General features: G+C 44.3%; 1 protein-coding gene across 4 annotated transcripts in view; it reads right to left on the bottom strand.

Annotated features, from left to right (window-relative positions):
* The window catches only part of EXOC6 (exocyst complex component 6), a 232,202-nt gene that overhangs the window by 108,652 nt on the left and 105,599 nt on the right, over positions 1-17,951 (bottom strand). For all 4 annotated transcript variants that reach the window (XM_066600991.1, XM_066600989.1, XM_066600990.1 and 1 more), the window contains exons 12-15: positions 13,571-13,642; positions 9,556-9,653; positions 5,285-5,390; positions 1,552-1,661 (exon numbers count right to left, since the gene is read on the bottom strand). In XM_066600991.1, the coding sequence (XP_066457088.1) occupies positions 1,552-1,661; positions 5,285-5,390; positions 9,556-9,653; positions 13,571-13,642 (386 nt within the window). The remainder of the gene's footprint in view (positions 1-1,551; positions 1,662-5,284; positions 5,391-9,555; positions 9,654-13,570; positions 13,643-17,951) is intronic.

Below are 17,951 nucleotides of genomic sequence, written 5' to 3' on the forward strand. Positions count from 1 at the left end.
ATGTACAGAACGTCCTCATTGAAGTGTATACATACACCATCACTAGCTTTCAGCTGAACACAGGCAGATTTCTCCTTATTCCCCCCTACACATGAACACTTCATTTGGCTGAGCGTTCATGCGTAAAGTTGTAGCCCAATAGCTCTGGCGGCAGCTGATGTCCAGGCGGAGCAAAAGGATTGTGTCAACATGACCAATTCTTTTCACCCTGCACATCATCTATGGAGGAAAGTCAAGAAACTCAATAGTTGTCCGATCCCTCCAAAATCGCCAGGTTCAACTTACTTTTGCGTAATGCTTATGGGGGCTTAAATGGGCATTCTAGTTATCCCCAATCTATGGGATAGAGAATAACTAGCTGATCAATGAGAAGCCAACTGTTAGGACTTCCACCGATCCTGAGAACAGGGATCCCGATTCCCCTGTCCCCCTCGCTGTAGCCCCCACAGTGAGGAGGACATTGAAAGCAGCGGTGGTCGTGCATGTATAGGGCCGCTCCATTCATTTACAATGGGACTGCCGGAGATAAAAGGACTTGGATATTCCCATCAGACCCATTGACATAAATGAAGTGGCGGCTGTACATGTGCGACCTGCACTTCATTCTCGAGATCAATGACTGTCCTAGTAATCGGACACATCTATCAGTTTTCACCCATCCAATGGATGTATGAAAGCTTGAAAAAAAAACCACAAAGAAACCAGAATACCCCTTAAAATCGAGACAATGTAGGAGAAAACGTTTCTATTCATCATATGGATTTCTACATGCTGTATGGATTTTCATCATCTCGAATGGTCTGGCAACCCCTGTAATTGGATTTAGTCCTATAATACTACATTTCCCCTGCAGGAAACGTCAGGCAGGCTGCGGCTTTCCCTGGCAGGATCAGTTATTTACTGAGAGCACCCCATACGCTCAAAGGTGTTGTGCATCTTGGCACAACGTCCTTAATGCTGGCCATACACAACAGATAGCTGTTGGCCCACAGCTATATATCCTGGCTTTCCCCATACACATGCACACTTGGCTCAGCTGTTCCGACTGGGAAGAAGGTTGTAAGTCGCCATCAGACACCTCTAGAGGTGGCGCCACCTCCAAAAACTGCCTGATCCTTATCTCCTCCAACATCCGCCTCTATACATACTAGATGATCAGCTGGTCCCACCATTCAGTCGGTCTACATCTGATGTAGGGGACCCCGTATTAGGCAGGACCTACACTTCACCGGGTTCTTTGGATTTAGATCACGTGCTTCAATATATGAATGGACAGCCTACGCAAATATTGTTGCTGGGACAAGCATAGAACAACATCATATATTTAAGCAATGTGTATGAGGTATGATTCAGAATTTGTGAAAATGTCTATTACTTTACATGCTCTGTGACAGCTCCTTAGACATTCATAAAACTTCATACATTTGGCAAATACAGCTATTTTGGAATGGGGGGGGGGTAGACAGATTTTGATTGCAACTGTATGACTTTCAAAGCTAAAGTAACATGAATTCAATGAGGATGACCACATTACCCAGCGTGGGCACTTACCTTCGATGAAGTGATTCCGAAAATTTAAGGCTTGCATAAATAAATTCTTTGACCTGCATATAAATCTGTGGGACGGACTGAGACATTGGGAGTTTCTTTGGAAAAGATACCTGGAAAAGGAAAAAAAGGGCTCAAAATGTGAACATACAACATCAAGCCACATGTAATTTTGCCGGCTGGGCTGATATCTATTTCTCGTGGACATTTACCCAAATTCTCCTAATTTTACAGATGGCTAAAACTGGCCATAAACATTAGATGTATATCGTCTGACCTTGCAGATTTTGGTGGGACTGGCTGACCATCTAATGTGTTAGGAAGGCTTACCAACTATGCCACAATGCTCAATTCTTGTGTTCTCTGGGAGGTAGGCCGCCAACCAGAATTGTCTGGCAGCGCCTTTCTCCACTCCCCTACTGAGAAGATGTGTTTATGGGGGAACGATCAGTGCATGGGCAACTTAACACCCTAGAATTCAATGTACTGTTGACTCCTTTCATGTAAAAGTGCCAACAGACCTTGGATAGCTTCAGCCAACGGCTATTTCCCCTGACTTGCAGGAACACGCGCTTCAGCTGAACATTTGTGTGTTGTCAATAGGTAAAGAAGAGGAAGTCGCTTGCAGACTAGTTTGTAAGTGTCTTCCATGGGCAAAGGACAGTAAACCTCCCCATAAACAACTAAGGAACTGGGCATTGAAATTCATAATGCCAGTTTCTTCTTTTTGCCAATATCATCTGCTGGGGACGACTCTGAATTAATCATAGAGTCAAAATGCATTAAAAAGTTGCTTGCTCTCACCAAAATTGGCATGTTTCAGACGACTTTATCCTAATGTGTTTGGCAGCCTTAAGGCCCATTTAAAAAACAATGGTTATCGCTTAAAATTCACTCAGAAGCCATCCTTTGAGCGATAATCGTTGCGTGTAAACGTGCCCATCTTTCACTTTTCTGTCGATCGATGAATTTTAGTTCGGTATGAATGCTGATTACATTGTCTCAGCTGTCAGCCCCTTGGCAGAACATAGGGAATTTATTCAGAGAACAGCGGGTGGTCTATACCCTGAATACAGCTCCTGGCAGCTCAATAGGCATTAGTATCAAGTAGTAGCTTATAACAATAATAATCTTTATTTGTATAGCGCTAACATATTCCGCAGCGCTTACATAGACAGGGGGAATACAGAAAGACAAAAAATACAAACATTACAGAACCACGGTTACATGGTAATCAGTTGATGGAAACAATAGGGGTGAGGGTCCTGCTCCAACGAGCTTACATGCTACAAGTAATGGGGTGATACAGAAGGTAAAGGGGCTGGAGATGTGCACAGTATGGGGAGGTGGAGAGTGAGGGATGCTATACACATAGACGATGGTCAGACATTTGGCCGTGTGACTGCAGAATCGGTATGACTGCAGGAGCGGTTTAAGATGGCTAGCAGGGATTGCAGTCAGTAGGTCAGGGAGCATGTTATCAGGCAGAGTACAGAGGGGTTTGTTTAGGGAATACGGTATGCCTCCCTGAAGAGGTGCTTTTTTAGAGCACGCCTGAAGTTCTGCGAGTCCTGGATTGCCCGGGTAGCCTTTGGTAGTGCGTTCCAGAGGACCGGTGCTGCTCTGAAAAAGTCTTGGAGGCGGGAATGAGAAGTTCGAATTAAAGGGGCGCTCAGTTTGGTTTTGTTAGCAGAGCGGAGAGCCCGGGCTGGGTGATGGATTGAGATGAGGGAGGCAATATATTGAGTTTAAATTGAATTCTGTATTTTACGGGCAGCCAGTGCAGTGACCAGCACAGGGCAGAGGCGTCCAAGTAGCGGCTGGACAGGAAGATGAGCCTGGCTGCCACATTCAGGATGGATTGGAGAGGGTAGAGTCTGGTGCAGGGGAGGCCGATCAGCAACAAGTTGCAATAATCGAGTCTAGAGTGGATGAGGGGAACAGTGAGCGTTTTTAGCATGTCTATGGTGAGAAAAGAGCGGATTCTTGTGATGTTCTTGTAGGTGCAGCTGACATGTTCGGGCCACTGATTGGATGTAGGGGGTAAAGGAGAGATCAGAGTCGAATATGACCCCAAGGCAGCGGGCATGTTGTCTAGGAGTTATGGTGGCACCACACACTGAGATGGAGATGTCAGGATGAGGTCAGTTAGTGGAGGGTGGAAATACCAGTAGGTCAGTTTTAGAGAGGTTTAGTTTTAGGTAGAGAGAGGACATAGTGTTAGAGACAGCAGACAGACAGTCGGTGATGTTTTGGAGGAAAAGTGCAGAGATGTCACGAGAAGACGTGCATAGCTGGCTTATGCAAAATGATCGCTCAAAAGCCATCTTTTGAGCGATCATCTTTCTGCGTAAATGCACCTTAAAAGGCATTGTCTGGGACTTTTACTATTGATAACTTATCCTCAAGATAGGTAATCAACAGTTGATCGTAGGGTGTTCAGTGCTCGGAAGCATCGCCAATTGGCTGATACCTAGCACCACTGTCAGTGCAGACACAGCTGAAGCAGATAGCACTGGCAACATTGCCCATACAGGCACAGCCCCCACTGAATTCAATGGGAGCTGTGCCTGCAGTACAAAGTCGGGTTGCTGCAACATGGACAACGTTATCTGCTTCCAATGCTGTCTGTAATGACAACTGGCCTGGGCTCAGCAGATCGGTGGGGATTTCAAAAGGTGGACTCCCAACAATCAACTATTACTGAACTATCTTGAAGATCATCAATAGTTAAAGTCTCGGACAAACCCTTTTAAGTGAACTCATGCCATATCATTGTTCTTAGTCACTGGTGGTAATTGTCACTAGTTCTACCTTTTATGAAAATTTATCCCACAAAAAAAACCATAAATTCGAAGTTACCCGACGCCCCCCCCCCCCCATTCTCTCTTTTTTTAAAAATCTCCTGCTTTTCCCACAGGATTCGCGGCACGCCTACAGTGACAGCTACGGGTGTGCCGCAAATTGAACGTCTTCCATTGACTTCAATGGAAGCCGTCCCTGTAGGATCCGCGGCAAAATAGAGCATGCTGTGACGAGAAGGTCCACAAAACAAATACACATGCTTTAATTAAGCTGCAGACGCCCATGCATCCCTATGGGCGGCTTGAATTGCGGATCATCCGCAATTCAAACCCGCCCGTGGACATTAGCCCTTAGTCAATTGCGGGTGTTCTAGAAAATTAAGCAAGTCTTTCCCCATCAGTCTTCCAGCGAGGTAATGGTCCGCAAGGGGTAATTGTTCTCCCATAAACCGGGGCTTTATATTTCGCAGCTGACCTGCCAAAGAGTAAAGTCTGAAGTTTGATAAAGTCATTCACCCGCCCTTTACTTTTGCTCTAATAAGCAACACTAAGTAGGCACTGCATATGGCGCACGTACTACCAAAGCTAGAACACACTGCAGACCGTCAGTGATAAATGGACATTCAAGAAATACCGGGATTTGTGTCACCCTTACACTTTTAACCTTGTAGGTTGACATTTACAATTTGGTAAAAAGGAGACAAATGGTGTCAGTGATCAAACACAAGGTTATCACTAATTTAATTTCTTTACAATGACTTCATCAAACATCATCTTCACATGTTCCCTTCCTTCAAGGAGGTCACTAGACATCTAACGCATTTCCATAAATACTTAATAAAGACCCCAGGCAGACTGATAAAATCTGTGCAACCCTTCACCTCACTGTATAGTATCAGCATGTCAAACAAACACCTATCAGGCTTACTTACCTTGTCACCTTCTGGATCTTGGAAAGGAAATTTGCTAATTACAGCCATGTACTCCTCTTCATTCGCGACAGGGATTGGGCTGTAGTTATCCGCTTCAAAAATATCCCTGAAGTCACAAAATCAGTTGATTAAAGATCTAATTTCAATGTTCACTCATTGTCAAAAAAATCCATCACCTAGAAGGAGTTGTCGGGATCAAATGCAACATCCTGTGTGTGATTGTGATGTTGGTATAAGGAAGGGATTGCTGTATCAGAGCAAAAGGAGAATTAAATGCAGAAAACTAACACTTGAAGGGGGGCTCTAGTACCCTGTTGTACCGCCTCTAGCTTGGATAGAAGACGTGATACGGGGGGGCATGGAGGCTCTAGTACCCTGTTGTACCGCTGCTAGCTTGGATGTAAGATGTGATATGGGTGGGCATGGAGGCTCTAGTACTCTGGTGTACTGCTTCTAGCTTGGATTCAAGATGTGATACGGGCAGATATGGCAGCTCTAGTACCCTGTTGTACTGCCTCTAGCTTGTATGTAAGATGTGATATGGGTGGGCATGGAGGCTCTAGTACCCTGTTGTACCGCCTCTAGCTTGTATACAAGATGTGATACGGGTGGGCATGGAAGCTCTAGTACCCTTTTGGGCCGCCTCTAGCTTGGATACAATATGTGATACAGATGGGCAAGGAGGCTCTAGCACCCTGTTGGGCCACCTCTAGCTTATATACAAGATGTGATACGGGTGGGCAAGGAGGCTCTAGTACCCTGTTGGGCCACCTTTAACTTGGAAACAAGATGTGATATGGGCGGGCTTGGAGGTTCTAGTACCCTGTTGGGCCACCTCAAACTTGGAAACAAGATGTGATATGGGCGGGCTTGGAGGTTCTAGTACCCTGTTGTACTGCCTCTAGCTTGATTACAAGATATGATATGGGAGGGTATTGAGACATACAGGTTCGATATGGTATCCTGCAGCATATCCGTCCCCATTTGCTGTAACTGAGCCTCTACAGCGTGCAAACTCGTAGGCTGTTGAAGCTGGTGTCCTAGATGGTCCCATACATGTACTATTGGCAATAAATCTAGCTACCGGGCAGCAACGAAAGTGTGACAATGTTGTGGAAGTTTTCCTGTGACACACTTGATGTATGCGGTTGAGCGTTATCCTGCTGGAAAATGCCTCTTTAAAGCTGTCCCACAAGAGGCAACAGGGTGACCGACTATCGTATGTGATGGGCCCACAGACCATCACAATAGCAGGGGCAGTGTGCCACTCCACATCAAAGGCAGGATTGAGGCACTCACCCCTACGTCTCCAGACATGAACATGGTCATCGTCGATGTCCAAACTAAACCTGGATTTGTTGCTGAAGACAACCTAATTCCACCCTGTTGCAATCCAGTTTCATCGTTCATGACACCACTGCAAACAGAGGCAATGGTGGGTGGGTGTCAAAGGCAGAACATGGATTGGGTGCCATGAGGACAAACGGCCTTCAGCCAAGCGCCTGGATATGGTTTCGACAGACACAGGGGCTTATAACGACGGTGCCACCTGTCTCTGGATAATGAACAACAAAACAGATGGAGTTGCTCATGACTGTCGGATGATCAGATAATCCTCTCTTCTGGTGGTCTGTTGAGGGTGTCCTGAGTCCGGTCTCCATGTGCATGTACCCTCACGCATCTACTGGTCCGAACACCTCCTAACAGTCTGGCCAGAATGGCCCAGGTGGTGGGCAATTTGTTGATACAACTATCCAGCTTCTCGTATTCTAATAATGCACCCCTCTCACCTTAGTTAACTGGGCGAAGTCTCTTTGCATTGTAGAGGCGCCTAGTGGTCAACAAGCTCTACACAAGCAGAAAAAGAAGTCGCTACACACAAAGAGCCTCTGAAAGACTTTTTATAAGCCAAGTGTAGAACTAGTTTTAGGGCCTCAGGTGCCAAGACGGTTCATTTAATCACGCTGCTACTCTAATCATTGGCATATCTGCCTGAGATGTAACTGCATGCCGAGTTTTGCAGCAAAATGACAACTCCTTCTGGGTGCTGGATTGCTTTTGATAAAGAGTGTATAATTATCACAGTAGAAGGCAGTAATCTGTAAGCGAAGCAAAAATTAGGGCACTTTAAAAGGGTCTTTAACATAGTAACATGGTTTGTAAGGGTGGCAAAATATATAAGTCCATCCAGTTAAGTCTATTATCCCGCAATGTTGATCCAGAGGAAGGCAAAAAAAAACAATGCAGGAGGTAGAAGCTAAAGCTCCATTTACACACAACGATTATCGCTCAAAATTCGTTCAAACGATAGCATATAAGCGATAATTGTTGTGTGTAAATGCTGCCATTATTTACTTTTCGGCTGAACGATGATTCTAAGGTGAGCTTAAAATCCATGGTTCAGCTAGAGAGTAGATAACAGGGACCGCATGCTGTGTTCTGCATGGGCATCAGACATTACATTGTATTCAGCCGACAGCCCATGCCAGAAAAATGAAGCTGTGTGTAGAGCTCAGACCACATGCTGAGCTCCTGGAGGCTCATTTACATGCAAATGAAGATTATAAAGTGCTAATGGACATTAGTATCCATTAGCACTTTATGCAAAACAATCGCTAAAACTATTAATCTTTCAATCGTTTGAAAGATTGTCATTGCATGTAAATGGGACCAAATTAACAACCCTTCTGAAGTAATCTACCGACTAAAACATGTAATATTACTACACTCAAGAAGGGCCCTTCTTGTACTCTTTTAGGGATTTCACCATCACCACATCCTCAGGCAAAGAGTTCTTTATTTTCATTGCTCTTATAGTAAGGCCACTCTCCCACACAGTGTCGGCAAAACATAGTGACTTTACCGCCGCTATTTTAACCGCACCTCATGACTGTAATGGGTGATGATGTGCGTTAAGAAGCACGAAAACACTGCAAAATAGAGCAGACAGCGCTTGCAAATCGCAGCGTTGGAAAACCCAGTGTTCGAGCACAGGTCTGCGAGGCCCCTTTGAAGTGTTCTACCGTGATTATCATGGCATTCAAAATGCCGCGGTAATTGCAGTGAAAAGTGCATGTGTGAAAGTGGCCTAAAGAACCCCCTTCTACATTGGTGTGGAAACTTTCTTTCCTCTAGATGCAGAAAATGCCCCCTTGTTACAGTCACAGTCCTGGGTATAGACAGATGATGGGAGAGATCTCTGTATTGTCCCCCAAACAGTAGTTATTAGGTCGCAACTCAGCGGTCTTTTTTCTAAACTAAATAACCCCAATTTTGGCAATCCCCCATCTTATCCGGATACATTGGTAAAGGTATACTGTGCCCTTTTGCGTTAACTACTTTACACAGTTTAGTAAGGGAACTTTTACATAGTCTCCAGATTAATCACTCAAAACAACGATTAAAGGGCCACTCTTATAAACATGGGACTCTATGCAGCAAGTGAGCGAGGATCATTCACTTGCCGGAGCCGCTTTGGTTTTTAGCTAGCCTGTTTACTCTGAATGGAGGTGGGCAACAGGAAGAGATCTCTGGCACTATCCACCTCCATTCAATAATCATTGCTGTTTCGTGAAAACACAGGAGCAAAAATCATTGGGACCACTGCCAGGCGTTTAAGTGCACGACAGCTGTCCCGTGTAAAAGGACCCAAACATCGGCAAAAATGTTTATTTTACTTTTCAATTCTTCTACAAGATTGTTATCAAATACATTACCAATAATAGGGCCCAATACTGCCCCATGTGGTACCCGACTAAGAATCATGACTCAGAAAAGCCATTGTCGAATGCTCTATTAGGGAATTCTCAATTAATAAAAAGGTCACCCACACAGGACCTCATCCATCTGACCAGAGCAGAAGCATGAGGCCCTCACATCTGTACATTACATAGACAACTGATTGATGTCAATGGAAACTGGGCAATTCTATATTTTCCCTGTGGTGGTACTAAAGGGATATTTTACACTTACTATTGGGTTCCACCACAAACTACAGCTGACCGTTGAGGGTCTCAGCAACCAGACCCCTTATAATCATCTTATTATTGGGGGAGGCTTTTAATAAAAAGGGATAGCACTGGTTCAGGCCCAATTCCCATTCATGGCATCTCCAGCAAACAGCTGATGTGTCCGGGGGAAGCCATGGCGAGCCAGAGATCTACTGGTTGAGTTTTATTAAGGGTGTCTGTAATTATTTTCGATTTAAAGAATTTGTTTGTGAATTTTATTTGCAATTACAGAAAAAAACAGCATTTTTTCGTGATCATTACCTGAACAGCCCAGCCCATTTTTTGAGCAGTGTGTCATTATATTTGTCCCTAACTTCATAAAGTAGATCAAAGAGTCGATTCACTGGAAATCCATATCCCTAAAAGAGAGAAAAGCAAAGCATGTAAGTGTACGGTGTTAGTGATAATCATGCATTCTGTCCTAAACCCCGTCTACACTGATAGATGATCACTCAAAAATCGCTCAAACGACAGTTTGAGTGGCATTTTGAGCGATGATCGTTGCATAGTCTATAGTAGCTAATTAGCTACTAAAGTGCTATGCAGGCGGAGCAGGGCACCGCCACTATTGCTCGGCGAACAATACACCTGTTTTGCATAAGCAAACAGCTGCATTGTTCTTCGAGCTTACAGCTCACGTCTAGCTGTGAAGTACCAGCGGAACATGAGCTGAAAGAATCTTATTAGCGCTGCCGACTGTGATAACAATCTGCACTGCTGATAAGAGCTCATCGTTCAATTCTAGAAAACTAGATTTGAGTGAGGAACGAATCGTTAACGAAAACTGCACGATGTCCGTACATTTAGACGCAACAGTTATCGCTCAAAAGATGTCTGAGCGAATTTTGAGCGATAATCATTGTGTCTAAATATTCTTATGCATGTTCTTGGCCAATAGAGATGAGCGAGCATACTCGGTAAGGCAATTTACTCAAGAGAGCATCGCCTTTTTCGAGTAACTGCTGGCTTCTCCTTGAAGATTCGGGGGGACCGCGGGGGGTTGCGGAGGCGATCAGGAGTGAGAGAGAGATCTCTCACACTCTCCCCCCTGCTCCCCCCGCCGCCTGCTCCCCCTGCCGCCTCGCACAAGCCCCCCGAATCTTCAGGGACGAGCCAGCAGTTACTTGAAAAAGGCGATGCTCTCTTGAGTAAATTGCCCTACCGAGTATGCACGCTCATCTCCATTGGCCAACCATCAAGACATGTAAAAAGCTCTTTCTTTATTCTTCGCACAATCTATAGTTTGAGAACAAAACAGCTAGAAATTCTAAAAGTCGGGTACAAGACTATCGATGGCTATAGATATGAGATGAATGTCTGCTGAACCCAGCGATTCGACTTCCCCCCTAATGCTGATTTAGGAGAAAGAAGAATCGGGCAGGTGGTTTCAATGTGGAGAAGGCCAATTTCAGGCAAATCTGGCGGTGACTTACCTCCTTCTTCAAATGTCTGTTCCAGTTGGAGGTCAGACATAGTATTTAATACACAGTGGTAGCTCTACAGCTAGGAGAGTCTTGCAGATGCTCCGGTTGAACCAAATCTGGCCCTTTAAACCCGTAAAGGACTTCAACAACTAATTTCTTAGCAGTGTCCCACAAATAACAAGAAAAAGTCTAATTACAGAATACTGTTTTGGCAAACAGCATTTTTCCTTGATAGTTCACAGCTGTTAAAAAGCAGGAAAACTCACATTTGGCCAGTGAAACCATGAAGGGATTATTATCCATCCATTAACGTGTGTGAAGTAATACGTGAAGCGAAAAGCAAAACTTTGGGCAGCACGGGTTTACATTAATAAAATACCGAACATACTGTATTTCTTTTTTCCTACTTTGCTCTCAAATGTACAAATTGTCTGAGGATTAGGTTTCTACAGATAGTATACCATTATGTTTAAGGCTACTCAGGAATACAATAGCAGATTAGGAGGGATAAGGGCGCCCTCTTGCTGTTGCGCACTATATCTGTCCAGCGTGAGTTCCATGAGTAATCAAACTATGGAAGCATTACACTTACTGGAAGAAGTCACCATTAAACACTTATATTCCAGATCCCAGTTCAGATACATTATTACATAACCTACATGTAGTAGTCGCAACTGGCCACATAATGGATGGCAATGATTATTGTACATTGGTCCGACTAATTAGTATAGGACCCATGCATGAAGCTCTCCTAGGGCTGTATTGTCGCATTGGAAATGTACCACAAGCCTCTCCCCATGTCCAAAGTCAGCATGGGCAGGAGATCAGAACTGGAGTTACACTTTAATTGTGAACTTGTAGCATTTTTGTATGGCTTAGTAGTGCAAACATTGAAGGAGTAATATGGCGTCAGCAAAAGCATATTCATTGCAGAATGAAAAAGTTATACCATTTTCAGATATTATTTCTGTATCAATTCCTTATGATTTTCAAGATCTCTGCTTGCTGTCATTCAAAAGTAAAACTTCATTCTTTACTTCCAGTGAATGAAAAATTGTCCTGGTCATGTAATGGACACAGAGGTACACGACGCATTACAGTTACAAGTTATAAAGTAATCTCCTATCCTCAGGATAAGCGATAACTTTATCATCGGGGGGGGGGGGGTCCAATGGGGCTCCCACCGAGCCAAAGAACGGATGTCCCCAAGGTCCTCACATGCGCACCACTGCTTTCTTCATTTGCAAACTTTTACACTGTCACTAAAATTAATGAACTGGCCATGCGCACGTGGGAACTTTCAGGACAGCCATTCTTGGGAATGATAGGTGTCCCTGTAGTCTAAGCCACACTACACACATGAACACTTGCCTCAGCCTTCAGAATGAGGAAAGACGGACACCTCCGGTGGTGGCTTATCTTTTGAAAAGGAGATCAGAGAAAGCTACTGTCACAGAGGGCTGTAATTCACTATGGGTCAAGTCTCTGCTCTAATCAGCAGTGAGGAGGAACAGGACCAAAAGCTACTCAGAGAGAGGATGGAGAGATAGCTGTGTAGTACTGAGTAGGCATGGTTATACTACACAGCCTCTGAAAGAAGGGAGAGGAGGGATTGCTAAGCTTGTGTATATTAATGAGTGACACCAGCTGATTAGTGCTGGAAACGTCCCTCAACCAAAAACTAGAATGTAGAAGGGTCTGCAGTCCAAGTATGATGCTTTCTAAGTGCACAAGAAGAAAACAACAGATAAGCGCATCATTTTTTTTTCTGCAGGGACTTAGTAAGATATGATAAATCTCTATGCAGTACTCTCCCAGGCAATTTTGTATCTAGAAACTAAATTGTATTGGAGGCTGGGAACTCATCTCAATGGCTAAAGGCCCATTTACACGCAAAGATAATCTTTCAAACGACTAAAAGATTTGCTATCTATTTGCAAAAGCGTTAATGCCCATTAACACTTTATCCTATTAATACTTTATCCTCTTCATCTGCATGTAAAAGGGCCTCCGGGAGCTGTTTGCAGAGCCCAGCGTGTAATTAATCACATGCCCAGCTTTGGAAACAGCTGCATTGTTCTGCTCACAGTTGCCAGCAAATTACGTTATCTGCCGACTCCCGTGGAGATAACAGCGTGTGTTCTATTGAGAGACACTTTATCTCTCAGTGTCTGAACGATGGATTTTAAGTAGAGATGAGCGAGCGTACTCGGAAAAGCACTACTCGCTCAAGTAATTTGCTTTATCCGAGTATCGCTGTGCTCGTCCCTGAAGATTCGGGTGCCGGCACGGAGCGGGGAGCTGCAGGGGAGAGCGGGGAGGAACGGAGGTAAGATCTTTCTCTCCCTCTCTCCCGCCCGCTCTCCCCTGCTCCCCGCTGCGACTCACCTGTCAGCCGCAGCGGCACCCGAATCTTCAGGTACGAGCACAGCGATACTCGAATAAAGCAAATTACTCGAGCGAGTAGTGCTTTTCCGAGTACGCTCGCTCATCTCTAATTTTAAGTTCACCTTAAAATTGTTGTTCAAACAAAAAGTGCACGATGCCCGCGTTTACATGTAACGATTATCGCTGATTTTCAGTCGTTTGAATGAATTTTGAGCGATAATCGTTACGTGTAAATGGGCCTTTACTTTGTGACACTAAGCATTGAAGATTCACACATTAATGTAAGACAAAACGTTCAGCAAGGAATTAAGGTAAGGCTTCAAGTCAAAGCTCTTCCTAAATACAGGACACCTTCGCTCAGCTCAGCACGCTTAGGAGGTACTTTCATTGGCATCCAAGTCTGTTCTTCATACAGCAGCAAATCTAATTAGGATTACAAGTAACGGAGCCATGATTCCACTGACCTGCAGAGTATCAGCGAACACCACGATCAGATTCTTCAGCTCCAGCACCAGATCGGGGTCAGTGCAGTACGACTGCAAAGAAATTTAATTTAAGAGCATTACCAATTATTGCACCTCCAGAGCTTCTTAGTGTAGGAAATAATGTGGTGAAGAAAGATCTTCATTGCTGGAAACATATAGAAGGTAATGATGATAAGAGTTTCCCCATGTGAACTTTTACCTGCAGTAACGGTGCCTGAAGTCAGTGCTGCTTCTTAGGGATTTCAGTATAAGGGCCCTCTTACCCAACTCTTTCAGAAACCCGCGATCAGCCTAAATGCAGCCATGACTTAATGACCAACAATACATTAATTTGTTTCTGCACACATAAAAACTGAAGGAGGGATTGGCCGCGTAAACAGGCAGTCGTGCAAAATGACCTTTAGACCTGCTGCCATAAACTGGCTTTTTAAAGAGAGATCGCCTACGTCAGAGGCGTAACTTGAAGCTCATGGGCCCCAATGCAAAATCTGTAATAGGGCCCCCAACTATAATGCTATATTCATAGTACTGGGCTCCCTATATGGGCTCCTGGGCCCAGGTGCAACCACATCCACTATAGTTACGCCAGTGGCCTAGGTGAGACAGCACCTCTAAAAAGGGGTTGTCAGGGCAATAGGTAATCACTGGGGAGGGAGTTTTTTCCTATTTGGGATCCCTCTTTTTGATAGCAGTTCCTGAACGTAAAGCGACTCTCCAGTTTCAGGACAAAATTCTGTCCCAAGACCAAATGGGGAGGGTACATTACCTGCCTGTCCTCCTCTTCCAATGTTCCTCCTATGCACTGGTTCGAGATCCTGTTTTCAGCCATCCAAGATGTCCGCTGTAATTCTCTAGCTACCTAATGCACTCTGTGCTTTCTGATTGGCCAGCACTGATCACATGAGCAGCTCTGGCTAATCAGAGAGCAGGTATAGTGCATCAGTAGTCTAACACTACCAATGCTCTGTGGGGATTAGTTGTTTGAAGATTGTGTTGGCCATCTTGGATGGCTGAAAACGGGATCCAAAACCAGTGGATCAGAGGCGCATCGGCACAGAAGACCATCAGCAGTTAATATAATTGTCTCTTCTGGTCCCAGGACAAAAGTTTGTCCCGTAACCAGAGGGTCACTTTAATGTTAATTGTCATTCAAGTTTACCGATTGTATTACCAAGAATAATCATTAGGTGTATGCCCACCTTGGACAAAAACTATCGATGACCTCTCTTTAGTAGAGGTCATCAATAATTAATTTCCAGGGACCCACCGTTCAGGGTCCATGGTGACCAGCTGATCGCCTGGCCCGCTGTCAGTGTAGCGGGTCAGACTTCATCATCGGTTTCAGGACGGTAAGTGCCATAGCTGGCTTCAGCTCCCATTGATTTCAATGAGAGTGAAGTCAACTATGGCATTTCCTGTCCTGACCCCGATGACGACATCCGTCCACTGCACTGACAGCAGGCCAGGTGATCGGCTGATCCCAAATGATTAACTATTGATGACCTATCCTGGGAATAGGTCATCAATAGTTTTTGCCTGGAAAATCCCTTTAAAGGGATAGTAATAGAAAAATAATTCATTTTCTGTCCTGTATCCTTTAAAACGAGCCTCTCTCCACAATAGCGAGCTCGGCTTGTAGGCAGCGGGTATACGTTAATGGCTTCATGCAATAAAATAACAACAACAAGGAGGATGAATTTCCGAGCATGAATTAGACAGCGGCAGAAGCTTATCTCTCCTATTTCAGACAATTTATTGCTTGGCACATTTCCATCTTCTTCAAAGAGGTGTAAAATTGCACAGGCAAAAGCGACTGGCACTGGGTTAGAACAGAACAATGCACACTGCTGAGATCTGTAGGGTATCCCGAGTATTGAAACCTTCATGTCATACAGATGTACAGAGCGCAATAATACTGTCAACGCTACTTGTAATTGCACAAATCTCTGCCAAGACACAATGTAAAAAAAGGCTCCCTGGTTTATGTGAATCACAGCAGAGCCATGCAGAAAGCTGGAGAAACAAGAATAAAAAAACCTTGTAGGACTGATCCGTCGCTGCTGAAAGGAAAGATCTCTGCAGAGAATACTAGTCATTGCATAACTTTATAATGACCTGCTGTAAAGGGGTCATCCAGTTGTTAAAGTATTAAAGGCCTAACCTTAGGATAGGTCATTAATAGAAGATCAGCGGGTTCAGTTGTCGCCTTTTTGTTTGTCAAAGCCAGCAAAATTGTGCACGGAGTTAATTTCTGCAGGAAGCAGAGAGCTGTTCTTAGTGTAGTGGACAGGTTTGGTATTGCAGGCCAAGCCCCCAATGAAATGAATAGGAACTTGGCCTGCAATACCAAGCCTGGCGACTACAGTAAGTACAGAGCTGTCTGCTTTCTGAAGAAATCAGTTCAGTGCATGAGTGCACTAGCCCTGCAAACAGCTGATCGGGGTGGGTCCCGATCACAGGCTCCCGCTAATTTACTATTGATCTATATCTTACAGCTGGACAACCCCTTTAATACTTGAGAAGTGTAGAAAATATAAAGTTTGCAACTGTTAATATATACTTTCTGGTTCAATTCCCCACTTTCAAGATATCTGATTGCCGTCAGGGAATTGAAACTTTCATTTATTTGCACTCGAGGTTGCATACTTATTGTGATCATATCCAACTGTCCCAAGTGCAAGCTCTGCTACATACACTATGAGAAGCCACGTACCCATGCATTGCTATGTCTTGTATCCAGTACCTCTCTATAGTTATTGGCTATTCAATATACTTGGTGTCTGGTCTCTGATGACTTTATGTGCCATTTATACCGACTTCTTATGATTCTTGGAAGGAAAACAATGACTTGTCATCAAATTTTGCAGAGGTGAAGACTGAATGGAAGCTACTATCTCCTTGGCTTTTCTCTGTATACTTGGTTGCAGTTGGTATCCATGACTAGCACTGTGCTAATAAAACAGCATGCACAGTTAGGGTCTGCAGTAAAGGGGTCTTGGCTAGGATAGGTCATTAATAGAAGTTTAGCGGGTTCAGTTGTCGCCTTTTTGTTTGTCAAAGCCAGCAAAATTGTGCACGGAGTTAATTTCTGCAGGAAGCAGAGAGCTGTTCTTAGTGTAGTGGACAGGTTTGGTATTGCAGGCCAAGCTCCCAATGAAATGAATAGGAACTTGGCCTGCAATACCAAGGCTGGCGACTACAGTAAGTACAGAGCTGTCTGCTTTCTGAAGAAATCAGTTCAGTGCATGATTGCACTAGCCCTGCAAACAGCTGATCGGGGTGGGTCCCGATCACAGGCTCCTGCCAATCTACTATTGATCTATATCTTACAGCTGGACAACCCCTTTAATACTTGAGAAGTGTAGAAAATATAAAGTTTGCAACTGTCTAATATATACTTTCTGGTTCAATTCTCCACTTTCAAGATATCTGATTGCCGTCAGGGAATTGAAACTTTCATTTATTTGCACGCAGATGGTTGCATACTTATTGTGATCATATCCAACTGTCCCAAGTGCAAGCTCTGCTACATACACTATGAGAAGCCACGTACCCATGCATTGCTATGTCTTGTATCCAGTACCTCTCTATAGTTATTGGCTTTTTAATATACTTGGTGTCTGGTCTCTGATGACTTTATGTGCCATTTATACCGACTTCTTATGATACTTGGAAGGAAAACAATGACTTGCCATCAAATTTTGCAGAGGTGAAGACTGAATCTTGAAAAAGGGCCTTAAGTCTGTGGACTCATAGGACAAAGCCTGCTACGTTAAGAGTATGCTTTTTGTATTCACTTGCCTCCCAGTTCCCTTGCTGTCCGCCCAGGAATGCAGCGTTCAGTTCGTATATCAGACTCTTCATTCAGCGTACATGCATATGCATAGCTCGGCGAATGAAGAGATAGGTCCAATGCATGCACCAAGTGCCAGCCATCCCGGTGGACAGCGAAAGAATAGGGATGCAAGTGAGTTCTAGTATAGCATGTGCTATGACCAATATCAGCCAAGCAAGTAAACCGGAAGGTTGGAAGCTACTATCTCCTTGGCTTTTCTCTGTATACTTGGTTGCAGTTGGTATCCATGACTAGCACAGTGCTAATAAAACAGCATGCACAGTTAGGGTCTGCAGTAAAGGGGTCTTGGCTGAGTTGATTTAGGTACCGGGTATTTGGGCTGGTAATTGGAAACTACTTCCTGGTGGTGCTCTCCGGACTGAACTATTCAGTCTTATCTAATGAAGAGGTCAGCTGAGACTAATGAGGACAGATTGCAATAATAACAGCAGATTAAGTCTGCATATTCTTATAAATGCAGGATTTAAGTGTGTTTTGAGGGTCCAGTCAGTTGTAAATCAGAGG

The sequence above is a fragment of the Eleutherodactylus coqui genome, chromosome 4, assembly GCF_035609145.1.
Source record: "Eleutherodactylus coqui strain aEleCoq1 chromosome 4, aEleCoq1.hap1, whole genome shotgun sequence".
NCBI classification, from domain to species: Eukaryota; Metazoa; Chordata; class Amphibia; order Anura; family Eleutherodactylidae; genus Eleutherodactylus; species Eleutherodactylus coqui.